The 25183-nt window shown below is 30.7% G+C and overlaps 5 protein-coding genes across 5 annotated transcripts in view; 3 read left to right on the forward strand and 2 right to left on the reverse strand.

The window, feature by feature from the left end:
• The window catches only part of LOC114723212 (bidirectional sugar transporter N3-like), a 20200-nt gene extending 13479 nt beyond the window's left edge, over positions 1–6721 (reverse strand). The window contains exon 1 of the mRNA XM_028909376.1: positions 6710–6721. The gene's annotated coding sequence lies outside the window, so the exon portion shown is untranslated. The remainder of the gene's footprint in view (positions 1–6709) is intronic.
• Positions 4929–9520, forward strand: LOC114723221 (probable protein S-acyltransferase 7). The gene is made up of 5 exons (XM_028909390.1): positions 4929–5036; positions 6122–6304; positions 7238–7534; positions 8288–8521; positions 8736–9520. The coding sequence occupies exons 1-5, from the start codon at positions 4929–4931 to the stop codon at positions 9234–9236; spliced, it is 1323 nt and encodes a 440-aa protein (XP_028765223.1). The 3' UTR covers positions 9237–9520.
• LOC114723214 (NAC domain-containing protein 83) overlaps positions 7032–25183 on the forward strand; it is a 20355-nt gene continuing 2203 nt past the window's right edge. Inside the window, exon 1 of the mRNA XM_028909381.1 lies at positions 7032–7039. The gene's annotated coding sequence lies outside the window, so the exon portion shown is untranslated. The remainder of the gene's footprint in view (positions 7040–25183) is intronic.
• The window catches only part of LOC114723215 (ubiquitin-conjugating enzyme E2 27), a 20763-nt gene continuing 7316 nt past the window's right edge, over positions 11737–25183 (forward strand). The window contains exon 1 of the mRNA XM_028909386.1: positions 11737–11742. The gene's annotated coding sequence lies outside the window, so the exon portion shown is untranslated. The remainder of the gene's footprint in view (positions 11743–25183) is intronic.
• On the reverse strand, positions 12875–14580 carry LOC114723217 (mitochondrial import inner membrane translocase subunit TIM8-like). Its single transcript, XM_028909387.1, has 2 exons — positions 14474–14580; positions 12875–13341 (listed from the first exon to the last, which is right to left on the reverse strand). Exons 1-2 carry the CDS (start codon positions 14519–14521, stop codon positions 13153–13155), a joined length of 237 nt encoding a protein of 78 aa, XP_028765220.1. The 5' UTR covers positions 14522–14580; the 3' UTR covers positions 12875–13152.

Consider the following 25183-nt stretch of genomic DNA (forward strand, 5'->3'; position numbering starts at 1 on the left):
ATTAAATGGAGTGGAACATAAACAGACACAATGCACAATCTAAGGTTTGAAGATTTTCTGTAATGTTGGGCTGCTAACAACAAATATTTGTGAAGAAAGACATAGAATGTCCTGTAAAATTCAACATCTTTGCATGTATATAATATGAAATTTGAAGAGTAAGGTAATGATTTAGTAATTAATAAGTTCTTAGAATCGCAGAGAGTATTCCAAAAAGATGGGGAATTTGGCTAGGCGATCTAAGAAAACCTGAAGAATCACAATTGGATTAGAAACAAGATGACGACACCCACGTACAAACCCCCACCTAGCTAAAACTGCATCTTTATTAACCAAAAATATTAAAGTAATGAATCTAGAGTCATTCATTTTATATATATCTCTTATTAAGTAATTTTATTTGATATGTCACTTGTCTGCCTTCTCCCAATTCAAATAAAATTCACTCCTACTTAGCATTTGTTTGGATTAGTTTATTTAAGTACTCATAAACAAGTTTCACAAAAACAGAGATAAAATTTCTTTCATATACTTACATTATATTTTATAAAACATGATTAAAAATTTATTTACAAGTCATTCCGAAGTCCTTAATATTATTATATTTTGGAGACCAAAATTTCAAAAGCCAGAGCTATTAACGAATAATTGTTCAAATTTATAAATTGATAGTACGTATGTCGTTTTCTGTTTATCGATTCAAGAGTGCTTAATTATCCGGTAATGCTTAGAGCTTTGTGCCAAATTTCTCCTCCTCCACTATCTTATTATATTCTTCACTAAGTGAATTTCATTTCATTCGTTCACTGTCATTGATCGACTTCATTCTTATCATTTTCTTTGACATCTCACATAGAGTACTTTGTTAAGATACAAAACTTGCAAGTTGATCAGTCTAATCGGTCTTCATTAAGACATCAACCACCAACAATAAAAAATGTATGGAGAGGAAAGCATTGTGATATGAAAATGAGAGCAGAAAAGGAAATTAGTGAGAAAATAATGTGCTTGGACGGCTAACTAATTTGTATCATATATATTGTATTCCCTTTGGAATAAGGGATAAATAGTAGCAGCAGTAGTAATTTGATAATCTCCCAAATGCTGCGTCGTTTTCAAGTTAATTTAGTAATTAAAGAGCCGGCAATGGCCGCCATATTATCCAGGTTTTAGTTATTATGACCCCTGGAAATATTTATTATTCCTGAATCCAAGTGGGTACGCCTATTATTTTGTAATCAATTTAAAGAATATACTAGTAATATCTTTTCAGTTTAGTAGAATGTTCTTAAATTTTGTAGGACAGGCTTTTTTGTGGTCGTCATTTATGAACCATGACACTCCCCAAATTTTGACCAGACTTTCGCGGATAAAACAATTAAAAAAATGCAGAAAATTGTTGAAAATTTTCTCGTTATAACATTTATTGGTAATAAATGCATGAAATTCGTTTAAGGTCTCAACTGCAACTAATATTCAGTGGCTGAAACTTTTCTTCAGTTGTATGTGCAACTTATTTTTAATTATGTACAAAATGTCGTTAAAAATATATTGTCCATGGTTAAAAAAAGAGTTGCATGCGCTGGAGATGAATCATGCTCTCTCAATTCAGTTATTTTATAAAATAATTTCCAAAATAGGGTTTTTTGAGCAATAATTTCCCTAATACTCCGTGGCGGAGTCGCTCACATTGTTGAACGTAAGGAAGATATAAATAGACTTATATTTATATATTTGGAGAAATACATAATAAAATAAAAGAGTAAAATACTTTAACATCTCTTATATTTTATCCTACTTACACAGACTTTTCCTTTATTTTAAAAACATACATTTAAGCCCAAACTATTAACTTGGCTAAGAATATTCTAAAAAGATGCTTTTGTAATTAAAATTTATGTTGAACTACTTTCTATTTACTGATTTACCCTTCATAATATTAAATTCCTAAATTTTGACTAAAACTATTTTAAAAAATTTAAGAAATTTTCCTTTACCTTAATTTTATTTTTTTTTATAAATAGGTATTTATTTAATGTTTTTATCACTGGGACAGAAAATTAAGTAATTTGGTTGATACAATCATAAAAAAATTTGAATGGAAATTTGATTAATTCTTTAAATAGATATATAATTGATCAAATAAATTATAAATGTTTAAATTATAAATTTAAATGATTTATATAATACTCCAAACTCACATAATTTATATTATATGATAAAAAATATTCATTTAAAATATTTTCTAGTCATTTAAAAGAAATCTAAATAAATGAGTTTCAATATGTCATGAAGAATTAAAATTATATAATTATGTAATATAATAATCAAAATTTATAAAATTTATAACATATTAAGAAGTTTGAAAATGCATGTATTATAATTTTTTTTGTCTTATCAAAAATTATTTTTTTGACATATATAAATGTTTAAATAATGTCTATATTAAGGAGGGATGATTTGACCATAATAAAAGTTTAAAAATCAAATTTAATAGTCAACTAACGTTGGATGAATAAAAATAAAAATTTAAATATATAAGAAAAATTTGTGTAACGTACATTTTAATTTCAAGAAAGATTTGTATGCTTTTTTTTTTTAAATAGAGGGGATATTTCTGTAATTTAGGTAATGTATTTACTCTAAAATAAAAGAATACAACTGCTTATAGAATTTGCATTTTTATAATTATATATTAAAATTTTTTTCTTTTAGTTCCTCTTTATATATGCGTTTGGGCCAAAATATATTTTTTGTTAAAATTTGAATATTTTTTTTATTTTTTTGTTATTTTAAAATTATATAATAAGTTTTTGCCCAAGATTCTTTGAAGTCATATAGGTTTCTAATTGCTAAAAATATTAGAAAAAATGGATATTTGGCTGCTAATAAATTTGATTCTATTAAAATTCAATTATTAATATTTAAATTAGATTGCACCCAATTAAAATTTAAAAAATAAATTGCAAAGAGTTAAGCTTTAAGATTGAGTAAACTTTTGTAATTCAAGATGTCTCACAACAGCTTGTGCCCAACAAGGACAAGAAGGCTGTGACTAAATTTTCACATAATTTGAGATAAAAAATTTTTTTATATACTTATCTCGTATTCTATCAATCACAGTTAAAAAACTATTTTTATTAGATTCTGTTGTCATTCTAAACAAAAACTATTTTCATTAGATTCTGTTGTCATTCTAAACAAGCCTCTTAGGCTTTTGTCTTTTGGCTTATGACTTAAATTTGTTCAGTGGCTTCACAAGCACTTTTTCAAGTCTCTTAACAGGAATTTCGTTCCCATTGATGAAAAAAAAAAATTTAGAGGTCGAGTTTTGAGTAAACACTAAAAAGACTAAATAATTAAAATTTTAAAATATTATTAAAATAATTATTCTAAAATTAGATTTGGTATATTATTTATTTATATTTGTTGATATGTTAAATATATACGTAAAATTTTAAAACTTATCATATTTTCACATATGGTGCCTGAATGCATTAGTCTTATTGTTGCTTCATATATTCAAATGTATATGTACAATTTTTTTAAAAAAAACAAATGAACTAAATGCCTGCATCAAACATTCAAAGTATACATGAGTGGTGAGACTGGGAGAGAATTCAAACACTTAGTATTAAGAAGCTACTACTACCTCCAATTTTTAATATAAGAATTTATTTAATTTTTATTTTAGTCCTAAATATAAGACTTTAATCTATTTTGTTTTCTATATTAATCTATTTTTTCTCAAAATAATCCTTATAATCATGAAAAGGATTAATTAATCTGCAAGTCCTTATAGTTTCAACGAATTTTGAATTAGGTCCCTATAGTTTTTTTTTCTTTTTATCAGGTCCTTATACTTTTACCTTTTTTAATTAGGTCCTTGTATTTATTTTTCTTTTAATTAAGTCCTTATAATTTCACTAAATTTTTAATTAGGTCCATGTAGTTTTAATTTTTATTTATTAATTAAATATAATCTTAATTAAATATATTAATACTGAAATATAAAATATTAATAATTAAATTAAATTAATAATTATGTAATAAAAAAGTAATAGAATTAATTAATTCAGGAAATTTTTTTAGAACAATTAATTTTTTTGCTGAAAAAATTAAAATCATTATAATAATTCAATATCTTTATAATATTATTGTTTATAAACTAATATTAAATAATATATACTATTTTATTTTTATATAATAGTACTATTAGAATTTATAAAATAAAGAATAAAAAATTCAGGGATTTAATTAAAAATAAGGTGAACTTATAAGGACTTGATAAAAAGAAAAATAAATACAAGAACCTAATTAAAAACATGTGAAAGTATAAGGATATGATAAAAAGAAAAAAAACTATAAAGACTTGATTCAAAATTAATTGAAACTATAAGAAACTGTGGATTAATTATCCCTCATGGAAATTCCAGTCAATATACTTGATTAGTAAAAATTATTTAAGAAAAATAACTTCTATTCATTACAAATAACTAACGTATATAATTTTTTTAATTTACTCAAATAGTCAACTAACTCTTATATTATGTCATAATTTATTAGTTCCGACAAATAACCTTTTTAATTTAATCACTGTACCCGGATTTGGAATTATATATTTGTGGGTCAGCCCGAAATCAGGGATTGACCAGAACAACAGAAGGGGACTGCCACGTCAGTGGTGGGGCCTCACTCTAACAGCTTACAACCAAACATCGCTGGTCATACCCCCAAGCAGAGAAAGGTCAAACCCACCCATCCAATCCAAAAATTTAAAATTTTAAAAATTAATAGATGGGAAAGCCGCCTTTCCCTTTGACTTTCTCCTCTTGTTATTAATTTTTCCCTCTTGTTTTTTTTTATTTTAAATCATTTTGTCCTCTCTTCCCATTTTCAACTGTTCCTGCGTTCTTCACCCACAGAAAATGTCCGCGGCGCAGTCTCCGCCGGCGGCGGTTTCTTACCCGGTCGATGCCGGCGACATTCATGCTTCTTCGCTTGTCAGAACTTACCGCACCTGGAAGGGCAGTAATGTAAGATATGCATTTCATGCCTCATGATCAAGTTTTCCCCTTTTCTCCCTCTGTCTATCTCTGCTAGTCAATTTATGATATTGACCTAAGATTTTTGCTTCCTGAGTTCAATCTTGCATTGTCTCCGACACTGGTTGGTATTGCTCGCTTCCTTAGATAAGCTGATGGAGTATTTGAATGCGATACTGCAGAGGGAAGGGTGGACATTTTTGTGCCGAGTTCATGATTACTTTAGGATCTCCATTTTCCTATTGCTCATTAACTGTGTGATACTGTTTTTCTGTTGATGCGGGGGAATAAATTTTTCTTCTCCGCTTATTTAGTTTTGTTCATGGTACAAAGATTTGAATTTTTTTTTTCATTTATCTGACTATTGGCTCTGTTGAATTTAGCATTATTCGACAATAGGCAGCGTTTAGCTTGCTAACTAATGCAGCAGCTTGTAGTTTACTTTCCAGCTAGCAGTTTGCGCTGCTTCTTAATCCTGAGACCGTGATTGATCCCTTAATTTGTGATTATTATTCCAAAAACAAAATACTGTAGCAAATAAAGCATTTCGATGTTCTCCTCCACTAAAAGGGTAATGATGTTAAGGAGAAAAGTTGCAAGTATTCTGGACTGACTGAAAGTAAATTCATATAGGAGGGCAAGTATATTATATAGAATCAGCATACATGGCTCTATAAATGTAGGTAAATATATGATAAGATCATTACAATCAGACCAAATATAGGCATTTGAGATGGGAAAGAAACATAGATGGATGATATGATAATTACCACACCACAGAAAATTATATGTATTCAATCTTACTCTAACACTGTATTACAATCAACCAATGTAGTTAATTTCATCAGTTTACTGATAAATCTGCGAGATAATTTTTTTCCCCCTCATTCATTCCATTTATGCAAGATATATTGATTAATGGACATTGTATACAAATAGTGTGGCTGTAAGATAAGTGCTGTTTCAGGGTGCTCTGTTCGTTTTAATTTATTTTATGCATGCATGAAGTTGGTCTATTTCATTGGCGATCTTCCTAATTTCACTTCTGAATCCATGACTGTTTGTTTTATTTCCAGGTATTTTTACTTCAGGGAAGACTGATATTTGGACCTGATGCTAAATCTATATTTCTAACAGTATTCCTTGTTGCTGCTCCTGTTGCTGTATTCTGCACTTTCATAGCCAGAAAACTGTTAGATGATTTTTCTTATCACTTGGGAGTGTTGATAATGGTCATAGTTATTGTTCTCACAATATTTGTAAGTTATCTGTGACCTAGCCTTGCTTAGTTATGTAGCACCATAATTTGTTATAAGATGCTCAATAAATGCTGTCATCCAACAATATTACATTCTATTACAGACTTCTTACACATAAATGACTGTTGCTGTCCTTCGTGTATAGTAGTTGCATGCGTTGGGTTAGCTTTAATGTTAAAAGTAGAAAGAAGTATTTATTCCCGTGATCGTGTCAATAACTGTGTTCTTAGATACGTACACATGATATTGGAGCAGAGCCATTTTTGCAATTATTCTGTTTTGTCTTTCTTTGGTGATGAGATGAGATTGCAATTGAAGTTTTAAAACAATCATGTAAGTGAATGGCTGAAAGGCATTCCATATTTAGATTGGGAATGCGGCAATATTTCAGTAACTATCATCAACACTCAGAGTTCTGATGATTTCTGTAAATAATGTTAGAAATTATACCTTGATACTGCTAAGATTCTGAGCAGTGTCTATGAACTTTGTCAATGTTCTCTTGAAAATCATGCTCTCACCCATGTGTCAGTTGGAGAAACAGAAACCAGTGTTGACTTGGCTGAAGAGGGAATAAGAGAGTTAGGGAATTGAAGGAGAAGTCGTGTTCCCTTTGAAGTGCAAAAAAATTGGAGGGTTCTGATGTAGATTTGATCTAAGATTAAAATAATTAAATTTAAACCCGGGTTTTGAATTACGTTGAGGTGCTTTATTGTTGAAGTCATCATTTCCATTGTGTAGCTCTGGTACCTCTTTGGGAATATCAATTTTGCTGCATCATTGGTTTTTACCGTTTATAAATTCTATTCTTTGTTTTCCATATTCAAGTGAACAGAAAATGATGCTTCCTTAGATTGATTTCAACAGTTGCCCATATATGTTCATTATAGTTAATCCAGTACTGTACTCTCAAGTCTTTAACTTTGTTCCCAGGTTCTGACTGTCCTTCTGCTGACATCAGGAAGGGATCCTGGCATAATACCTCGCAATGCATATCCTCCTGAACCAGATGATTCTGATTTTAGTGACATGATCAACAATGGACAGTCTCCAAGGCGACGTTTGCCCAGGACAAAGGATGTCATTGTTAATGGTAGACCTGTGAGGACCAAATATTGTGATACCTGCCAGCTGTATAGACCTCCCCGTTGCTCGCATTGTTCAGTGTGTGATAACTGTGTGGAGCGATTTGATCATCATTGCCCTTGGGTGGGTCAGTGTATCGGATTGGTAAGCCATTTTTTTAAAATATAATCTGTCCTAAATTTCAAAGTGCTGTTATTAAGAGAATACTGCCGAGGACTGCTCCTATCGTGTTAGTTTCATTTAGAAGGTTTTGTGTCCCCCTCCCCCCTTCTTCTCTTGTCATGTATTTACTATTACTAATCCATGTCTACGGACTATTAAATAAAACACCCTTCTTGCCCCAAACTATAAAAAAGTTCAACAAGATATTCAAATTTTAAATACAAACTGTGTTCAAACGTATAGGTGCTATTAAAGGCTAAGTATATAGGCAATCTTTTGGCCAAAAAGATACATAGTCAATCTGCGTTTCTGGTTGACCATATATTGGGATGTTAAGGCAAAGTGCTTTCAAAATATTGAAGTGTTCCGACAGAAAGTCCTAAGTAGTATTTGCATAAATAATCAAATTTGCTGTGGAAGCAGGGATAGGAATGGTCTATCATAATGGCTTTAGGTTCATCTGCATACGAAAGATATAAGAATACGTTGTGCCCACTAGAAATCTTAGTATTTGTGTGCTGATAATTTTTCTGAGTACATATCTTTTTTTCTCTTGCTTCTGCTGGAAATAGAAATTCTGTACATGCATATTGGAATTTTGGCTATTTCTGATTTCACGCCATTAATTACTGTGGCATAACCACAAGGACGTGCCACTGTTAGTAAACTGTTTTGGTAATAGTAGATATGATCATGACGGTGATAAGTGAGTTTTCTTTGGCTTCTTGACTGCAGCGAAATTACCGGTTTTTCTACACGTTTGTCTTCTCTTCAACTCTTCTTTGCTTATATGTGCATGGCTTTTGCTGGGTCTACATCAAGAGGATCATGGATTCAGAGGAGAAGTCAATTTGGAGAGCGATGATCAAAACTCCTGCCTCCATTGCACTAATAATCTACACTTTCATTTGTATATGGTTTGTTGGCGGCCTCACAGTTTTCCATACATATCTCATCAGCACAAACCAGGTTTGGATGCTCATTCAACTCACAGTCCTTTCTCTTGATATCTTAAACGTGACTTTTTACTCCTAGGAGTTTAGTACATGAAGCAAATTTTCATGTAGGCACCAGGTTGTTGTATATGATGACTGACATGATGTTATTTCAACTATCACTTTTATATGTCCATTTCTAGTTCACCGACATGTGAATGATAATCCCCTTTTTGTTTTATTTGTAGACTACGTATGAGAATTTTAGATACCGGTATGATCGACAAGACAACCCATATAACAAAGGGATGCTTGGGAACTTCAAGGAAGTATTCTGCTCTAGCATTCCTCCATCCAAGAACAAGTTCAGGTCTAAGGTTCCCAAGGAGCCATCAGCTCCGTCTAAAAGAATGGGTCTTGGGTCTGTCAGCCCTATAATGAGAAAACCTTCAGGTCACTTGGACTCAGGAAGGCCGGATTACAATAATGAGGCTGGTAATGAAGAAAGTGAATACAAAGATGGCTCTAACAAATATGAAGGACTTGTCACTGATAGTGAATTATCTGATAGGTCCCAGGATTTAGGCAGGAATCTTCCTACGGAAGTGGGGAAAGGACAAGATGCTTCATATGCTGAGCACTCAACATGGGAAAGAAGAAGCAGAAGGTGGGACGTAAGTCCTGAAGTTGGGGGATCAAATGGGATCACTGGTGGCGGAGGAGTGATCTCAACAAGGGCGGCTATATAGAGTGATACAATTCCTTGATGTAAATTAAAAGAATAAAAGAGCTAAAGGGCAAAAGGAAAAGAAAAGGTGAATTAAAGATAGATTGGGTTGGGTTTGACAGGGAAGTAATATTTGTCTTTTGGTGAGATCTGAAACGTGAATGAATCCTGCTTTATTGATAATATACATGATAGTTACTTTGTGAATTTAATGTGTGGTGATCTCTTGAGTCGTTCAAAGTAGAATGTGTGTACATTAAAGGAAGAAAAGTAGAATTTGCGGAAAGTGATAGTTGGAAAGTTGTATGCACATTTTGCATTTTCTCATTTCCATTGCTTTCTCTTCTTTTTCTGTCGTATTTGCCATCATGCTTGCTTTTCTTTTCTTTTCTTTTCTTTTATTTATTTTTCTGGGGTAAGATGAAATTAGGCTGGCTTTGATTTCCTCGTGCTACCCCGTCACCCACACAATGGTATTACTTAAATGAGTGGCATCCGAAGTCAGGCTTCAAAGCCACTTGATGGTGGAAAATGGAAAGTAGTTAATTACTATAGCATGGTTGAGGTTAATTAGGTTAATTTGTTAAGAGTTTTAAGGAGTATGGGAGTTTACATTTAAATTTAAATATGGGTTAAAATACCAATATGAACCCGAATAAGTTCAGTAAATTAAATAGCTCCACCAAAAAGGCCCCACCACTTTTCCTCATGAAGTATTAAAACTAATCAGCACATATCTTTATAATAATGTGTGATTTACAATTTTACATGCACGCTCGACTTCTTTACTTTTAAGGCAAAAGCCAAATAATAAAAACTAGGATTCAAGAACTTGTTTGATTGTGGACAAGAGTGAAAGAAATAGAATGGATTGAAATAGGTTGAAATTGGTTTCGCATGGTACGAGAAAGAATATGACAGTAATAATGTTTAATTCTTGTGCATTTAATTAAATGAAAATGATAACTAAAATGCCCTTCAACCAATTTCTTCTTCCTTGGGTACCACTTGCCAACGTGAACTTAGCAAGCAAATAATTCATTCACCAAACCCAAAGCACAATTTTGTGCAATTATCTTCCTTCCCCGGAACTGACTTTCTAGTCCGATTTATGACAGCTCGGCTGGCCAGATGAACCCAGATAAGTTGGATTGTATATAATATAATTTTGATAAATATCAATTATTTTATAGGATCACTTTATATGATATGCCTCATACAATAAATTAATTTTATAACTATTATTAAGATTTTTCGTTATTCAAATATTTTAATTAATTTTATTTAAAATTTGGGAAAACTAATTTGGAGATCCTTGCAGTTTTCATCCATTTTAAATTAGGTCCTCATGCATTTTTTTTTCTTTTTATTGGGTCCTTAAACTTTTTTCCGTTAAATCCTTTGGTCCTTGCTATTAAATAATTATTAAAACTGTTAAAAATTTCGGCTATGAATAAGTGATAGGCGTCTGAAAGGTCTCCCTCACCATCCAGCCCAAGCAACAAACGACCGATCACCTCCAAGAGATTGCTAACAACACCCCCCCTCTTCAATTCATGCAACTGCAACTCGACACTTCCACTCATAGCCGAACTTAATTAGAGTATGCACACAAGAAAAGAGTGTTACTAATTTTATAAGGAAATCATAAAAAAAAAAGGTTAAGAAGCCTACATGAGCTATATATATATATAATTGCTATTAGAAAATCAAAAGCAAGCTTAGATCCATCGTTTAGTATTTTCTCACTATATGCAGATCAATAATTCAATGAAAATTACAGATTCCGCGGTCATATGATATTACATATATAGTGAAGATTCAAGGAAATATTAATTAATTCCTGAAGGTGTGGGAGATTGCAATAATATTCATATCTTTAGTGGTAGCCTCATGTTGATAGTGAGTAGTTCTATTTACTCTGTTTTTCCATTACTAAAACAGGGGAGGCTCTCCTAATTCACATATCATGCATAGATAATAACTATGTAACAATATGTCACTTTTTCATTTCACATACGTCAGAGTTAGGTCTTTTTTTTGTCCCACCATGAGTGGAAGGGTTGAGGTGTAGTCCTAAAAGAGGATGGAGGTGTTCTCAGCAAACTCTTGTGGGTGACTCACTGTGAGTCACTTGGACAAGAAATGCCTCAAGCCGTGAGAAGCTCAAGACAAGGTTAAGCTAAATGGAGAGAGAGATGTTTCAAACATCTATCACTAATTCAATTTTTTGGATACATGGAAGGCAACAACGAAAAGAAACAAAGGCAAAACAAAGACCCATTCTGTGTTAACCTCCAACATGAGCATGTCTGAGAGTTCCTTACTATCTGAAACCCATAGGAACAACTTAGATCGTATTTGGCCAAGTTATCAGTTTGAGCATTCTTGTCTCTATTGATCAGAACAATCTCTATACTCTAGTCTCATTGAAGCATGTCTTTAATCTCATACCAATGCATAGTTGATATACATAACGGTGTTAATAACTATTTAACGACAAGAACCCAGGGATTTAAGAGGAAAAAGTTGAAGGACCCAATTTAAAAAAAAAAAAACTGAAGGACCTAATTTAAAATTGATGAAAACTATAAGGACCTCCAAATTAGTTTTTTCTTAAAATTTTAAAGGATGTTATTTTTTTATCATATTATTTTTAAGAATATATTGATATTTTATCCATAAACGAAATTAATTTCTTTATTGTTCGTAATTTGCATCCACTTTTCGGGTACCAACTTGTCAACAAGTCCAGCCCAAGCTGGCTGGGCTGCAACATAGGCAGCGAAAAGAAGTCCAGGCTGGGCACCGATTCAGAGACAAACCCAACCCAGCCTACCTGCCAATCCTAGGAATGAATCCGGCCTACAATAGTGTTTTAAAGTGCGCTTCGTCCCACTTGAGAAAAAACCTGCGTCCATCACCAATTTTCCAAACATGGAGAGGTGGAGGAAGATGGGTCAATATCGAATACCTGGCACGGACTTGCGTCATTTTATCATGGCAAAATTACAATAGATCCCGACCAAAGGATTTAAATTAAAAAAAATCTTAAAATCATCAAATTATTTTTAAGTCCCAAAAGACCTCATTGTAAGATATTTTATTTGTTTAATTATCAAATTGTCTTTTTTAAAATATACATTAACAACTGAAAGACAGTCGTTAACAACTTAAGATATAACAATTAACAACTATCGTAACAGGTATTAACGACACATTTTGACAACACATCACAAAAATTTAATATATGAGTTATCAATATTTGTCGCAAGAGTTGTTATTTACTACATCTTAAATTGTTAACAGCTATATTTTCAATCGTGAACACATACTTTAAGGAGGGAAAAAAGATAAGAAAAACTTGATAATTAAACAAATAAAATCTTTTAAAACTTTAAAATAATTTGATAATTTCAAGAGACTTTTTGTATTTAATTCTAATAGACGAAATCTTATTGCAATTTCCCTTTTTATTATCGTTCCAAGGAAGGAATGCTCCTTCCTGCCATTTTTGGCAACTTGCAACCAAATATTCTTTTGGTCTGAATCCCCATTTTGTCTCCTTGAGTTGGGATCTGACTCAAAACCAAACGTGACCTAAGTAATTGTCTCGCATAAACGTGCTACGAGCAAGTTAGTTAATTCCTTTGAACAGAGTAAATTGCAGATTCATCACTAAGATATTACGGATTCAGATGCACAAAATTGGTGAATTAAAGCTAGGATGCAGCCAAGCCTGTAAGTTACCCATCATATTTAAGAAGGGTTATTTTGAAAGATACAGACATACCAGAACCGAATATCCCGAGGTAATAGTCTCAGCAAAATGGAAATTAATTCCAAAAACTGGTAAAGAGTAACATCTATGATCAAGCATAATAGGTATTTAAAAATAGACATATAGATTGAGAAAGCACGTCAGCGGCCCATGATCTTCATTGCATATTCTGAAACCGTTTCATGATAAGAATGCTCAAGTCCATGTAACGCTGTGCACAATTTGAGAGACAAGTAGATTCACTTGAACTGAACTTGCTTCCAGGGGTGCCCGTGATGCATTTATCCCAGCAAGCACTAGTCAGCTTGGCCACCATTTCATTAACCATCGCTCTTTCCTTTTCTTGCTGCATTGGAGAACAGAGTTAATGCAACAAATACATCATATTACTTTTCAATCAAGCAAGGATAAATCTTCTTCCTCATACAGAAAGACTATGCAGAAGTATCAACCATATTCACAGTAAGAAAGGAATGCCTAATACAAGGAGGCAGTGCCTATGATAAGGTGGAGCAACAAATAGTATCAATATATCAACAACAACAACAACAATGATATAACATAAAATCTCTAGTTTATCTTAATAACATCAATATATAAATATATAATAAGATTAATAAGAAACCAGTCAATTTATAAGTTATGGATAATGCGACTCACCTCAGATTTCGTGCAAAGCATGAGGATTACATTCTAGTTTATCTTAATAACAGTGAGGGATAGTTGAAACTGCAAATCGTTATTCAGGAAGATGGCTCAAAAAGTAGCAGTCTAGGTTACAATTTAGACTATCTAATTGTATTGCATCTATTTTTTTGGTTCTTTAATCAATAGAAATTACATCATCACATGTAATTTAGTTTTCACCAAGTTCAGTTCGCCTTTTCAATGGTTGAACAAATAAAACCATAAAACTTGTATGTACACGTCAGGTTGAATAACTGAACAAGCAGGCAAGATACTGGTTTTGACCCAAAGAGAGAGCCTAAATTTACAGGGCCGCCATGTTGCCTCTGTAAACAGTTCTCACCTCTGACATTGTTATACCCACGGGGCAGCCCCATTTCTACTATTCATGACTTAGAATGCAAACGACTAGGTTCCATACTTCCACGCTTGATAATCAACGATCCATAAAAATAAAAACACACAGATTCCGGGAACGAATAAGTTTCCTCATACTAGGCTCCCCAGCTCGGCATGATCTAACAATCATGGAACTACTACAACATTCATGGGGTATGCACATCAATCTGAGCAAGAGACCCGGGGGGGAAAAACAAAAAAGAGGCGCATAGGAATGGAAAAGGTTCACCGAAATCATATCTATCTACCACGAACAACAGCAACTGCAACTACCCCGGAAAACTATTCGTGTAAATCAAATTTCTCAGCATTCGCTCTACTCTTTCTTTGCTCAGAGTTTCATAGAATCACATAGCAAGGAACGGAAGAAATACGACGAATCAAAGACTTACAGCGATAAATTGTTGCAATTCAGCGGACCCAAGAGCTGAACTATCCATGAAGATTGCAGGTTGGAGTGCGGGCACTGATGTTTTCCACCAATTTTCCCGAATGACAAAACCCTAATCGCTGCGCGGGTCAAGGAAGGCTAAAACCCTGTGCTCTGTGGAGACATGTATAACCCTGACCCAACCAACAGGCCCACTAAGATATCATCACATTTTGTTGGGCTGAAGGCCCGCTAAATCATCACCTTTCAATGCTTGTAGGTCAATTTGTTCCCGGCCGCAAGGCTTTTTGTTTTTTGGTACATGACCGCAAGCCTTGTTTTGTGTGTGTGTAAGACTTTCGGTTCATGGAAAAAGAAAATGAGATGGAAAAAAAGAAGGATCAGGATATAAAAATACCCATAAATTTATACCTAAAGTGTGTCCACCGCTATAACCTTTTCTGGAATGCAAAAATACTCTTAAACTTGCAAAATCATAGCAAAAATGACATTGAAGGTAAATTTGATTAACGATTGTTACTTTTTAGAGTGGAGCCCACACTAATATTATAAAAGTATCAAAATACTCTTAACTCAGAAAAACAAAAAAAGACGAAGGTGCAAAATACCAATAAATTTATTGTCAAAGTGCACGAAATACCTTTTTTTTTTTTTTTCACATATGCGAAAGTACAAATGATCATGCAAGTAAATTAATTCTTTCAGTTTTAGCAAAGAAAAACTCTATTAAATTTTATTATATTATTATAATAATAATAATTTTATGGTTTTATATGTGTTTGGTCTGCTAAATTAACATCAAGTTTTAATCTAGCTCATAAAGTGTATTTTTAAGTCTTTTAATGTTAACACCGTTAGTTTCATTCACAGTAAAAGTTGATTTAAGAAATTTAAATGGTAACTTTGTAATTAAATATTAAGATATTAATTTTAAATTTTAAATTAAAAATATTTAATAAAACCTAATAAAGATGGGGACTGTTTTTAATATCAACAACCCATCTTTCAATACATAAAAATATTAATGGACTAAAAATAAACTTTATAATTTTAAGAGGTTAAATTAAAACTTGATACAAATGCAGAAGTTAAAAAGTATAATAGTATAATACTTTATTTTTAAAAAAAATGAAATAATCAAATTACTTGTATGTTTGTGGGTACTTTTGTAGAGTCACCGTTTAAATTTACGGAGTTAGAATTTTTTGTTCATGAAAGCAATGGTGTCAATATTTAGTGACTGAAAGTATATTTTATATATTTAAGATACTAAATTAAAACTTGATGAATTTAGAGCACCAATATATATTAACCATAAAATCATTGGTATTATAATAGTATGACAAAATTTAATAGAGTTTTTTTTTTATAAAACTGAAAGAACTAATTTATTTGCACAGTTATTGGTAATTTTACACTTATGAAAAAACATATAGTATTGGTACACTTTGGCTAAAAGTTTATAGGTATTTTTGCACCTTCGTCTTTTTGTGTCTTTTATTTTGTGACATTTTGGTACTTTCATAATATTAGTGTGGGTCCCACTATAAAAAATAACGGTAGTTAGTCAAATTTAATGGTGATGCCATTTTTGTTATGATTTTATAAGTTTATAGGTATTTTTGTACATCAAAAAAAGTTATAGCGATGGGTGCATTTTTAGTATAAGTTTATGGGTGTTTTTACATCTTGACCCAAAAAACCAAATAGGTGAAATGTGAACTGAGATTCGGGTTTTAATGTTGAAATAATAATAAAAATATATAAATGCTTTCAAATAATAATAAAAACATAATAATTTTTATATAATGTTTTTAATAACTTTTTCTTTAATTTTCTTCCTTCAAAACTGATACTGATATATATATATATATATATTTATATCTCTTTTGGAGTCTTATTAATCATAGCTGCTCCTTTTTTTTTTTAAAGGATTATGTGTGTCCCTTCCGAACAACAAGAAATTAGTTTTTGTTTTGTATCAAAAAAAATTTTTTGTTGTGATATGAAAAATAAAGAATAAACTTCCTAAAATTAGGTTTATTTCTCTAAGGACTCGTGTCTTTCTATTGAATGTAATTATGTTCAAAATACTGCTAGACACAAAATATAAGTATCTTTTCCAATAAAAAAAATATGTTTATTCGATACTGAATCAAATTCTCAATCATGTACATGAAAAATAAGAACCCCTATCACGGATATCGGCCTAAGCTGGTTGATTCTAAATGCTTTTGCATTTGAAGTTTAAAAAAAAGATCTAATATTTTCTGTAGGTAACGTTTTAGGAGGCATATATCTTATGCTTGTTCTTTTCCAAAATGATCAAACTTAATTGCATGCAAGTGAAACAGACAAAAATGACCATCCATATGGTCCAGTTTGATGCTTTAGCTAGCAAAATCAATAAGGTGCGATTGATATTTTAGCAAATTTGATCCTGCATTAAGAACGGTAAAATTATATCGGATCATATTAATATCCTTTCAACACAACATAGGTTATTGAAAGAAGTTGGAAGACTTAGCAAAGTACGAAAGCCAAGATCTTTTACAAAATGGATTCTTATTTGAAGGGCGTACAACCACACCAACCTGCCAACCTGTCCGTTTGGGATCCAAGTCAGAATTTTTCTCATAAGGAATTACGTAATATCGATTCAGAATATATAAAAGTGGCAACATCATTTAATTTGCTGGCTTTGCTCACGCTGAATTATTCCTGTATAATTACGCTACTTGTCAAGTACATGATGTTGCATTGATGTGTCGCTCCTTAATTTAAATTGGCTAATAGAATAATAATGGTAGCGACTAGCGAGGGAAATTTAGAAATACTCTAATGTGCAGGGCAAAGATTTAATTTGTACAAAATCAACAGAGAGCCTGTGTGGAATGTTCATAGAATCACTTAAAAGTAGTTTTGCAATCGTAATTTAAGAAATATGAAATAAGTATGTGAAAGAAAATTTATCTTGAATTATATGAATAAGCACTTTTATGAATCCCTTGTGATCCCAAACGTGCACACAGAGATACTGTAAAAAGGGATGAAATTTATAACTAGGGAAGATAAACAACAAACAAGTCACAGGTGGGTCAGTTCTTTAATAATTAGATTAATTCATTTAAATTTTAGTACAATCCAAGAAACTAATCCAAATTGAACCAAACTGATGGCTTCATTAATAACCAATTAAGGTTTGGTTGAATGGAAATGCCAAAATTACTACTCCCTCCTATCCCTTATTATAAGCAGCATAAGACTCTATTACGTAGAACAAAAAGTTAGTTTATAAATAGGTAAAAATTAGAAGTTTCTTCCTTCAAAATACCCTTATTTATTGGAGAAGTATAATAAAGAGAATAAAAAAATTATTATAATAAAGAGAATTATGAAAGAGAAAAAATGTGTGATGGAGAGAGATGATAGTTTGAGAAATGAGACAATAAATATATCGAATATTAAAATAAGCAATAATAAAGGCAAAATAGAAAATTTGCTACAAAAATTTAAGACCACTTGTAAATGTTGCTTATATTTAAGAATAAGAAAAGAATGGTAGTTGTTGCTTGTAAAAAAAAGACGGAGGGAGTACTTCATCCAATTCTATTCTAACTGCACGAGTTATTCTAAATGCACACGTTAGATGATTAATTTATAAATATTATAAAATTTAATTAAGTTAATTATTTTAAAAAAATATACATTGGTTTCCCTACAATATCCATTTTAATAATTTGCATCGAAATTACCTAATTGATTAAACGTCTTTTAAATATGCACACTCAATAAAAATGGTTTAGAAAAAATATAAATTTAAAAAATAAAATAAAGTAAATTCTTACATTTAAAACCAAACTAATAAATCCGCCAATCATCTCTTACACTATTATATTTTCTATTCTGGTGTAATGTCCTACACTGACCTCAGTATGAGAAAGTAACTATTCAAATAATCCATAGCTATGTATCGTTCTCTGTGTCATTGGAGATCTTCAATATTGAAGTACTTGACCATGCATGCCTTCAACTGATTGCACGACAGAGTTGGTTATCTCCATCGACGCTACATCAAAATTAATGCTATCGCATATGATCACTTGTTATTGGGCAAACATTTGTAGAAAAACCAAAAAAAAATGCTTAAATCTAACATCATCTATCTTTAATCATAATACAATATACGGAGCTATTTTCGGTCCTTAATACAAGGACTAATATCACTTTCAATTTGGTCTTAAATAGAAGACCCTAATCCACTTTGATTATCATATTTATCTATTTTTTAAGGTAATCTTATAGTAATTATAAGTGTAAATATTTCATCAAATAACACTTAATTAGTAAGAATATTTTAGAAAAAATAAAATCTATTTATTACAAATAACTAATTTAATTAATTTCTTAATTTGTTCAAATTAGTCAACTAGCTCTTATATTAAAAATCAGAAATAGTACAATGCAAAACATTATTAAAAATAATAATGGGGATTTAAAGGCAAGTTCTTTTAGTAAAAGATTTGGGGGTCAATGGCAAAGTTTCTTATTCGTTAAGCATAACTGGGCAGCCCTCCAATGTCTCTTTTAAGGGAGGGCCACAAAGATCACTTCGTCTTAAAGGATTCAACAAACTTTGAAAAGAATATATTTAATCTCAGACAACTATAGAAAGAAGATAAAACAACACATACTGTCGTTAATTACGGTGGAAATTAAATTTTTTCTTTAAAGGAGTTATTATTAATTATTGTTGTTTTGTAAAAGAGAGATTGGAAGGCCCAAGCATGTGGATAAAACTACAGAAGGGAGCCTGTTGTTTAAGCAGAAAAGATTGATTGAAGCATGCAAACGCATTATACCTTGCCTACGATATATGCTTTTTTTTTTTCCTTTTTAATTTTATCGGCACTCAGAGCATCTTTTCCTGATTAAGTCTTGGTTTTTTTTTGTTGTTGGTTGGTTAAAAAAGAGAGGAAGATGTGTAAAGCAACTCTTCCTGGCGAAGGAAAGTGTCATTCCTTTTAATTGAAGAAACAGAAACAAAACTTATGTATATACCCAAAAAAAACAAGAAGAAGAAGAACTTACAGGTAATATGTTTTACTTTTTAATACGCGGTAATGTAAAATAACTGCAGTTTTTTATGGTTTGATATGTATACATATAATTAAGCGTGACAAGTTTCACCTATACATGATTTTTTAATGATTCTTTTTCCCAGTATATAATAATAATAATAATAATAATAATAATAATAATAATAATAATAATAATAATAATAATAATAATAATAATAATCTCACTTCCTGTGAAAGAATATCAATATATATACATATATATATATATGTATATGTACAACTGTTGATCAAACAATTAGGCAACTAGGTAACTTTTCTTCTATATTTATACATTATAGAAAATCATATACTGCTTTCGTCCTATTTATAAGTTATTTTAAACATATTTCACACAGGCTAAGAAAAACATTAAGCTTTATTAACTCTTATTTAAAATTTAATAATTTAATAATTTTATCCATATTTGATATACATCATGTAAACAAAGTTAAAACAATAATAAATAAAAGATAAAATTGCACATTTATACAAAAAATTTTCTTAGTGCTTATAAATAGAATCAAAAAATATGTTCTCTCTCTGCCTTTTAAATAAGACAAAAGGAGTATATGTTGAAATATAGAGATATTAAAATAAATTTTTTCAGGTTCTTAAATCACAGCTGATAACTATTATTTTGTTTAAAAAGTATCATTAAGGTATATATATGTATGGTTTAACACTTGAACTTGCGTTTTGTATTGTAATTTTATTTAATGTAAGAGTAAATAATTGAATAGATTTAAACATATATTTCAATGTAAATCAACAGTTTTATTCTTAATACTGTACTAAATACAGTTAATTAACTGAAGAAACAGAAACGAAACTTGTTTATATACCAAAAAGAGAAGAAGAAGAACTTATAAGCATTAATGTGTTTTATTTTTTAACACCTGGTAATGTAAAATAAGTACAGTTTTTGATGGTTTGACATGCATATATAATTAAGTGTGACAAATTTCATCTGTAACTATAACCGTTAATCAAACAATTATGCAACTAGGTAATTTTTCTCCTGTATTTATACATTTTAGCAAATCATATGTTGCAATATAAAGATGCCAAAATAAATCTTTTTGAGATTCTTAAATTACAGCTGATGAGTATTATTTTGCTGAAAATATCATTTAAGGAACAAAGATATTTAATTTGAAATTAGAGTTCAGTAGTTTAACTTTGGTTTTTTGCTGTAGTTTTACTTAATTTAATAGTAAAAATAATTGAATTGATGCTAAATTTCAATGCAAAATAATCTTAATTCATGTTAAGCAAAAGACAACTATACAATATGGAAAATAATTCAAATGAATATGTTTTGCACACACATCAAGTGTTGAGAGTTTATACGATGCTTTAAGAAAGAATATAATGTATGTATAATTTAATCAACTCTCAGAAAAATTATTCTAATTTACGCTACAATTAAATGAGTTGACAGTTTTGATTGGTCAAGAGCCAACGCATAAGTATATACTGTTTTAGTTAAATCTTGTGAATTTTTACAAGAAATGAATTATTGTTTTCAAGCGGAAAACATGGCTGAATTGAAGCGAACAATAATATAATTTGACATTTTGACTTTAGTAAAAAGAAGAAGGGAAAACTAATTTGGAGGTCCTTGTAATTATACTCAGTTTTGAATCAAGTCCCTGAGTTTTTTTTTTTCTTTTTATTGGATCCTTTAAATTTCCACCGTCATATGTGTTACTCCCTAAACCTAAAACTGTCAAGTTAAAATTAACACCGTTGAAAGTTCCGTCTAAATCATCATCTTCTTCGAATTCCTTCCACCATAACCCCCAAGCTTTCTCTCTCCTTCCCCACCATTATACATCTCGCCGTTCCATCTCCAACATGTATGCCATTAGAGCTCGACTTTTTTGACTACACAGCTGCTATTATTACTTGAACAATTGTACCCATCGCAACCAAGAAGCCTTCACATATGGGCCTGGCCATGTGGGATTCCATGACCGGTGCAGCAACTCTACTTCTACAATGGAGGTAACCATGATCGATAATGAAGAGAATGACTGTTTGGAGGATTTCTGGAGACTTAGACCGGTGATCCTCCTGACGGCGATAGTGGAGGATCTCACTAGAGTCAACAGCCGCCGTGATCTTGTTATGATGATATTGGTTCGGAAAATGTAACAGCACGTAAAGTTCCCCCACCTTACCGCCAATCACGCCCGCTTCTCGTTTCACCAATGCAAGAAGAGATATAGTAATGCAGGCTCCACTCCGATGAGACATTTTGGGAAGGAGAAATGGATGAGTTATATGCATTTCTTTCTCATTTGTTGAGGATGATGTCAATAACTAAACAAAATTTGACTTGGGCTGCTATAGTGATTAAAAGTTCTTATATGGATATGATCTCAAAGTAGCACTCTACGCCGAAACATAGGAATAATTTGGTTCATGCATTGGTTTCTCAATATATCTTATTGATTCAATCAGTGTCATCCAAAATGACTTGGGTGTGAATTAGGTATATTTTCTGGGATATTTGATTAAAAGGCCTTGTGGATGATTTCTAGATAGCATCCACCAGATTTAATGGTGGGGGAAGGAGATGATATTAAGGAAGGAGAAAAGGAGAGAGAGAGCTTGGGGGTTACAGACTTACGATGAAAGGAGATTGAAGAAGAAGAAGATTTAGACTTTCAACGAAACTTTTAACAGTGTTAGTTTTCATTAACAGTTTTAGGTTTTAGGGAGTAATGGATCTAACGGTAGAAACTTAAAGGATCCAATAAAAAAGAAAGAAAGTTTAGGGACTTGATTCAAAATTGAGTATAATTATAAGGACCTACAAATTAGTTTTCCCAAAGAAGAAATTAAAGTACCTTCCATAGTGGAATGCTCTGTACTTGCCATCGATGTTACACTTGGCGAGTAAAGTTAAAGCACTTTGACTTCGCCAATTTTTTTTGTCCGGATAAAGAAAAAAGAAAAAGTTACGAAGAAGTCCCACAAAATTAATTACTAAAAAAATTTAATAACAAGATCTATTATTATTCCTTATTCTAAAACTTGTTATTGTTTACTCTTTACTTATTGATAAACTTTAGGTAATTAAATCCTATTTTTAAAATCTTATTGCAATTCTCCCATAAAAAAGCTCTACCCATATCAAATAAACTGTACTTAATTAATTAAGTAAACTATAACAATAAAAAATATTATTAAAGGCCCCTGTACAGGCCTAAAGCTGCGACCGTATGAGTCATCTATCCACTTATGTGTTCAAGAAACTGATTTTAAAAAAAGAGGGAAAAAAGTTTCAGATTACAATATAGTCACATCAACATGCTAATCCACTAAAATGGCAAATCTAGAATAAACTAAAAAAGGCAAATGAAAAGACATGAGAAGTAATGGGATAGTTGTGTGAGGAAACTTTTTAGGAAAGCCACATGATAATACTAAAGGCTGACTCGTCTCTCATGCAGTTGGACGTCACAGTATTGAATAGCTTTTGCATGCAATTATCTTAAGCGAATCTTCATCTTCTCCTTGCAGGGGAAAAAACAACTAAATATGAAAATTAAATATTGGAGCATATAAGATTAGCAAAGTCTGTTATCTGAAAATAAAAAGATCATTAGTTAAAGTTTGGTTCCGAATTTATTGTGTTGCCTTAAAAAGGTGTATCTTAAGTTTGAAGATTGTGATTAATTAGCATTTTGATAACTAGATTCAATTTTTAATTGATTAATTTTAATTTATAGTGAATTTGATGTGACTTTGGATGGATTAATGCGATATATTGATAAAAATATTCTCTTGTTATTGTCACATATATTCTCTTTGTCAAAGAAATTACTACGTCCATTTTTTAATATAAAAACTAGTTAACTAATTTAAGTATATTAAAAAATTAGTTAAGTTAGTTATTTATAATAAATAAGTGTTATTTTTTTCTAAAATATCATTGCTAATTATGTGTATTAGCCAAAATTATAAATGAAACATTTAATGTATACAGTTACTACAAAAACTACTTTAAAAAAATAAATAAATAAGAGAGATAAAGTGGATTGTAGTCTTATATTTAGAATCAAATTAAATATCAAACTAGCTTTTATATTAAATATCAGATGTGATATTTTTCAAAAGGTTAATACAAGATTTGATCCTTATAGCTAGTTTGTTCTTATTTTGATTTTGATTATTATAATTTGAAATCATAGTTTTAGTCTCTCAAGTTTTTTTTTGTCTAAATCGCTAGTTTCTATATTTTAATAATAAGTTAGAGTATTTTAAAATTTATGATTTGAAATTATAGAGGCTAAAACTAAAATAAAAGCATGATATAAGGACATAGTATTGTATTAAACCTTTTTTAATGTAAACATCGTGGTCAGTGTTTCAAGTAACAATACAAGTCACTTTACGGATTAGTTTGAATTTCATACGAAACGTTAACTACTCTTTCTACCGCGAATGATGTCAATGTAAACGTTAACTTTAATGATACGATGGATTAGTATGTAAGTTACAATGGATGTATCTTAATTTAGTACCCAAAAATAAGAAAAAAATTTGAGATGATATTTAAAAGGAAAAATTACATTAAGGTCCCACCTAAAAGGCATAAAGACAAAGCAGCTTATTGAAATCATCAAATCAATTAGCAGTCTTAAATGATCTTATTGTAAGAAGTTTCACTTGTTCCATTACTAAGTTTTCTTTCTTTCTTTTTTTAAGCACACATTGACCATTAATAACTTAAAGTGTAGCGATTAACAACTATTGTGGCAGATATTAACAACATATTTTCTTAGTGCATCAGTTGTTAATACCTACCAGGATAATTGTTAATCTTTGCATATTAAATTGTTAATTACTTCCCTCTTAGTTGTTAATGCATACTAAAAAAAAAGAGATAAGAACAACTTAGTAATTGAACAAGTGAAATTACTTGTAATGAGGTCTATTAAGACTTCAGATTAATTTGATGATTTTAAAGGATTTTTTTATATTTAATTTTCTTAGATGAGACCTTGATACAATTTTCTCTATTTAAAATCACTAAAACGTACAATAATAGAATTTGGCATTGAAATTATTAATCAGAATCAACCAAGGAAGCTTACGTTAAATATGATTAAAAAATTCTCATTGATAGGAAATACTGATTGTAATTTTATGTGGATCAAAATAGTTATATATTACTATATTTGAACTCCAAATAGTTATTTACTAGATGCATTTTGCAAAATCAGTTCGAACTCTTCAAAACAGATTTCATACACAGGCAAACCAATGTAGCTATGTTAGGCCGAACCAAAAAAAGAAAGCTTATTGGATTTAATATATAAACTTAATTATATATTTCGTCCAAGAAAACTTAATCGTATTTCCCTCTTGATTAAGCTACGGGAGACTACTGAGAAGTATCTCATAATTTTTATCTTTCTCTCTTCTCATACGCAATGACATGAATATTTCAGCTTTATTCTCTATCCAGTAGATATAATAGTTTAATTATCAGTCAGGTTTAGTATCCATTTGAAGTCAGAACATAGAGCAAATTTCGAAAGGAATGCTGGAAACTCCAAAACCTATATATATGGGCA

The sequence above is a fragment of the Neltuma alba genome, unplaced genomic scaffold (assembly GCF_004799145.2).
Source record: "Neltuma alba isolate B1F8T4 unplaced genomic scaffold, ASM479914v2 tig00012126_pilon, whole genome shotgun sequence".
NCBI classification, from domain to species: domain Eukaryota; kingdom Viridiplantae; phylum Streptophyta; class Magnoliopsida; order Fabales; family Fabaceae; genus Neltuma; species Neltuma alba.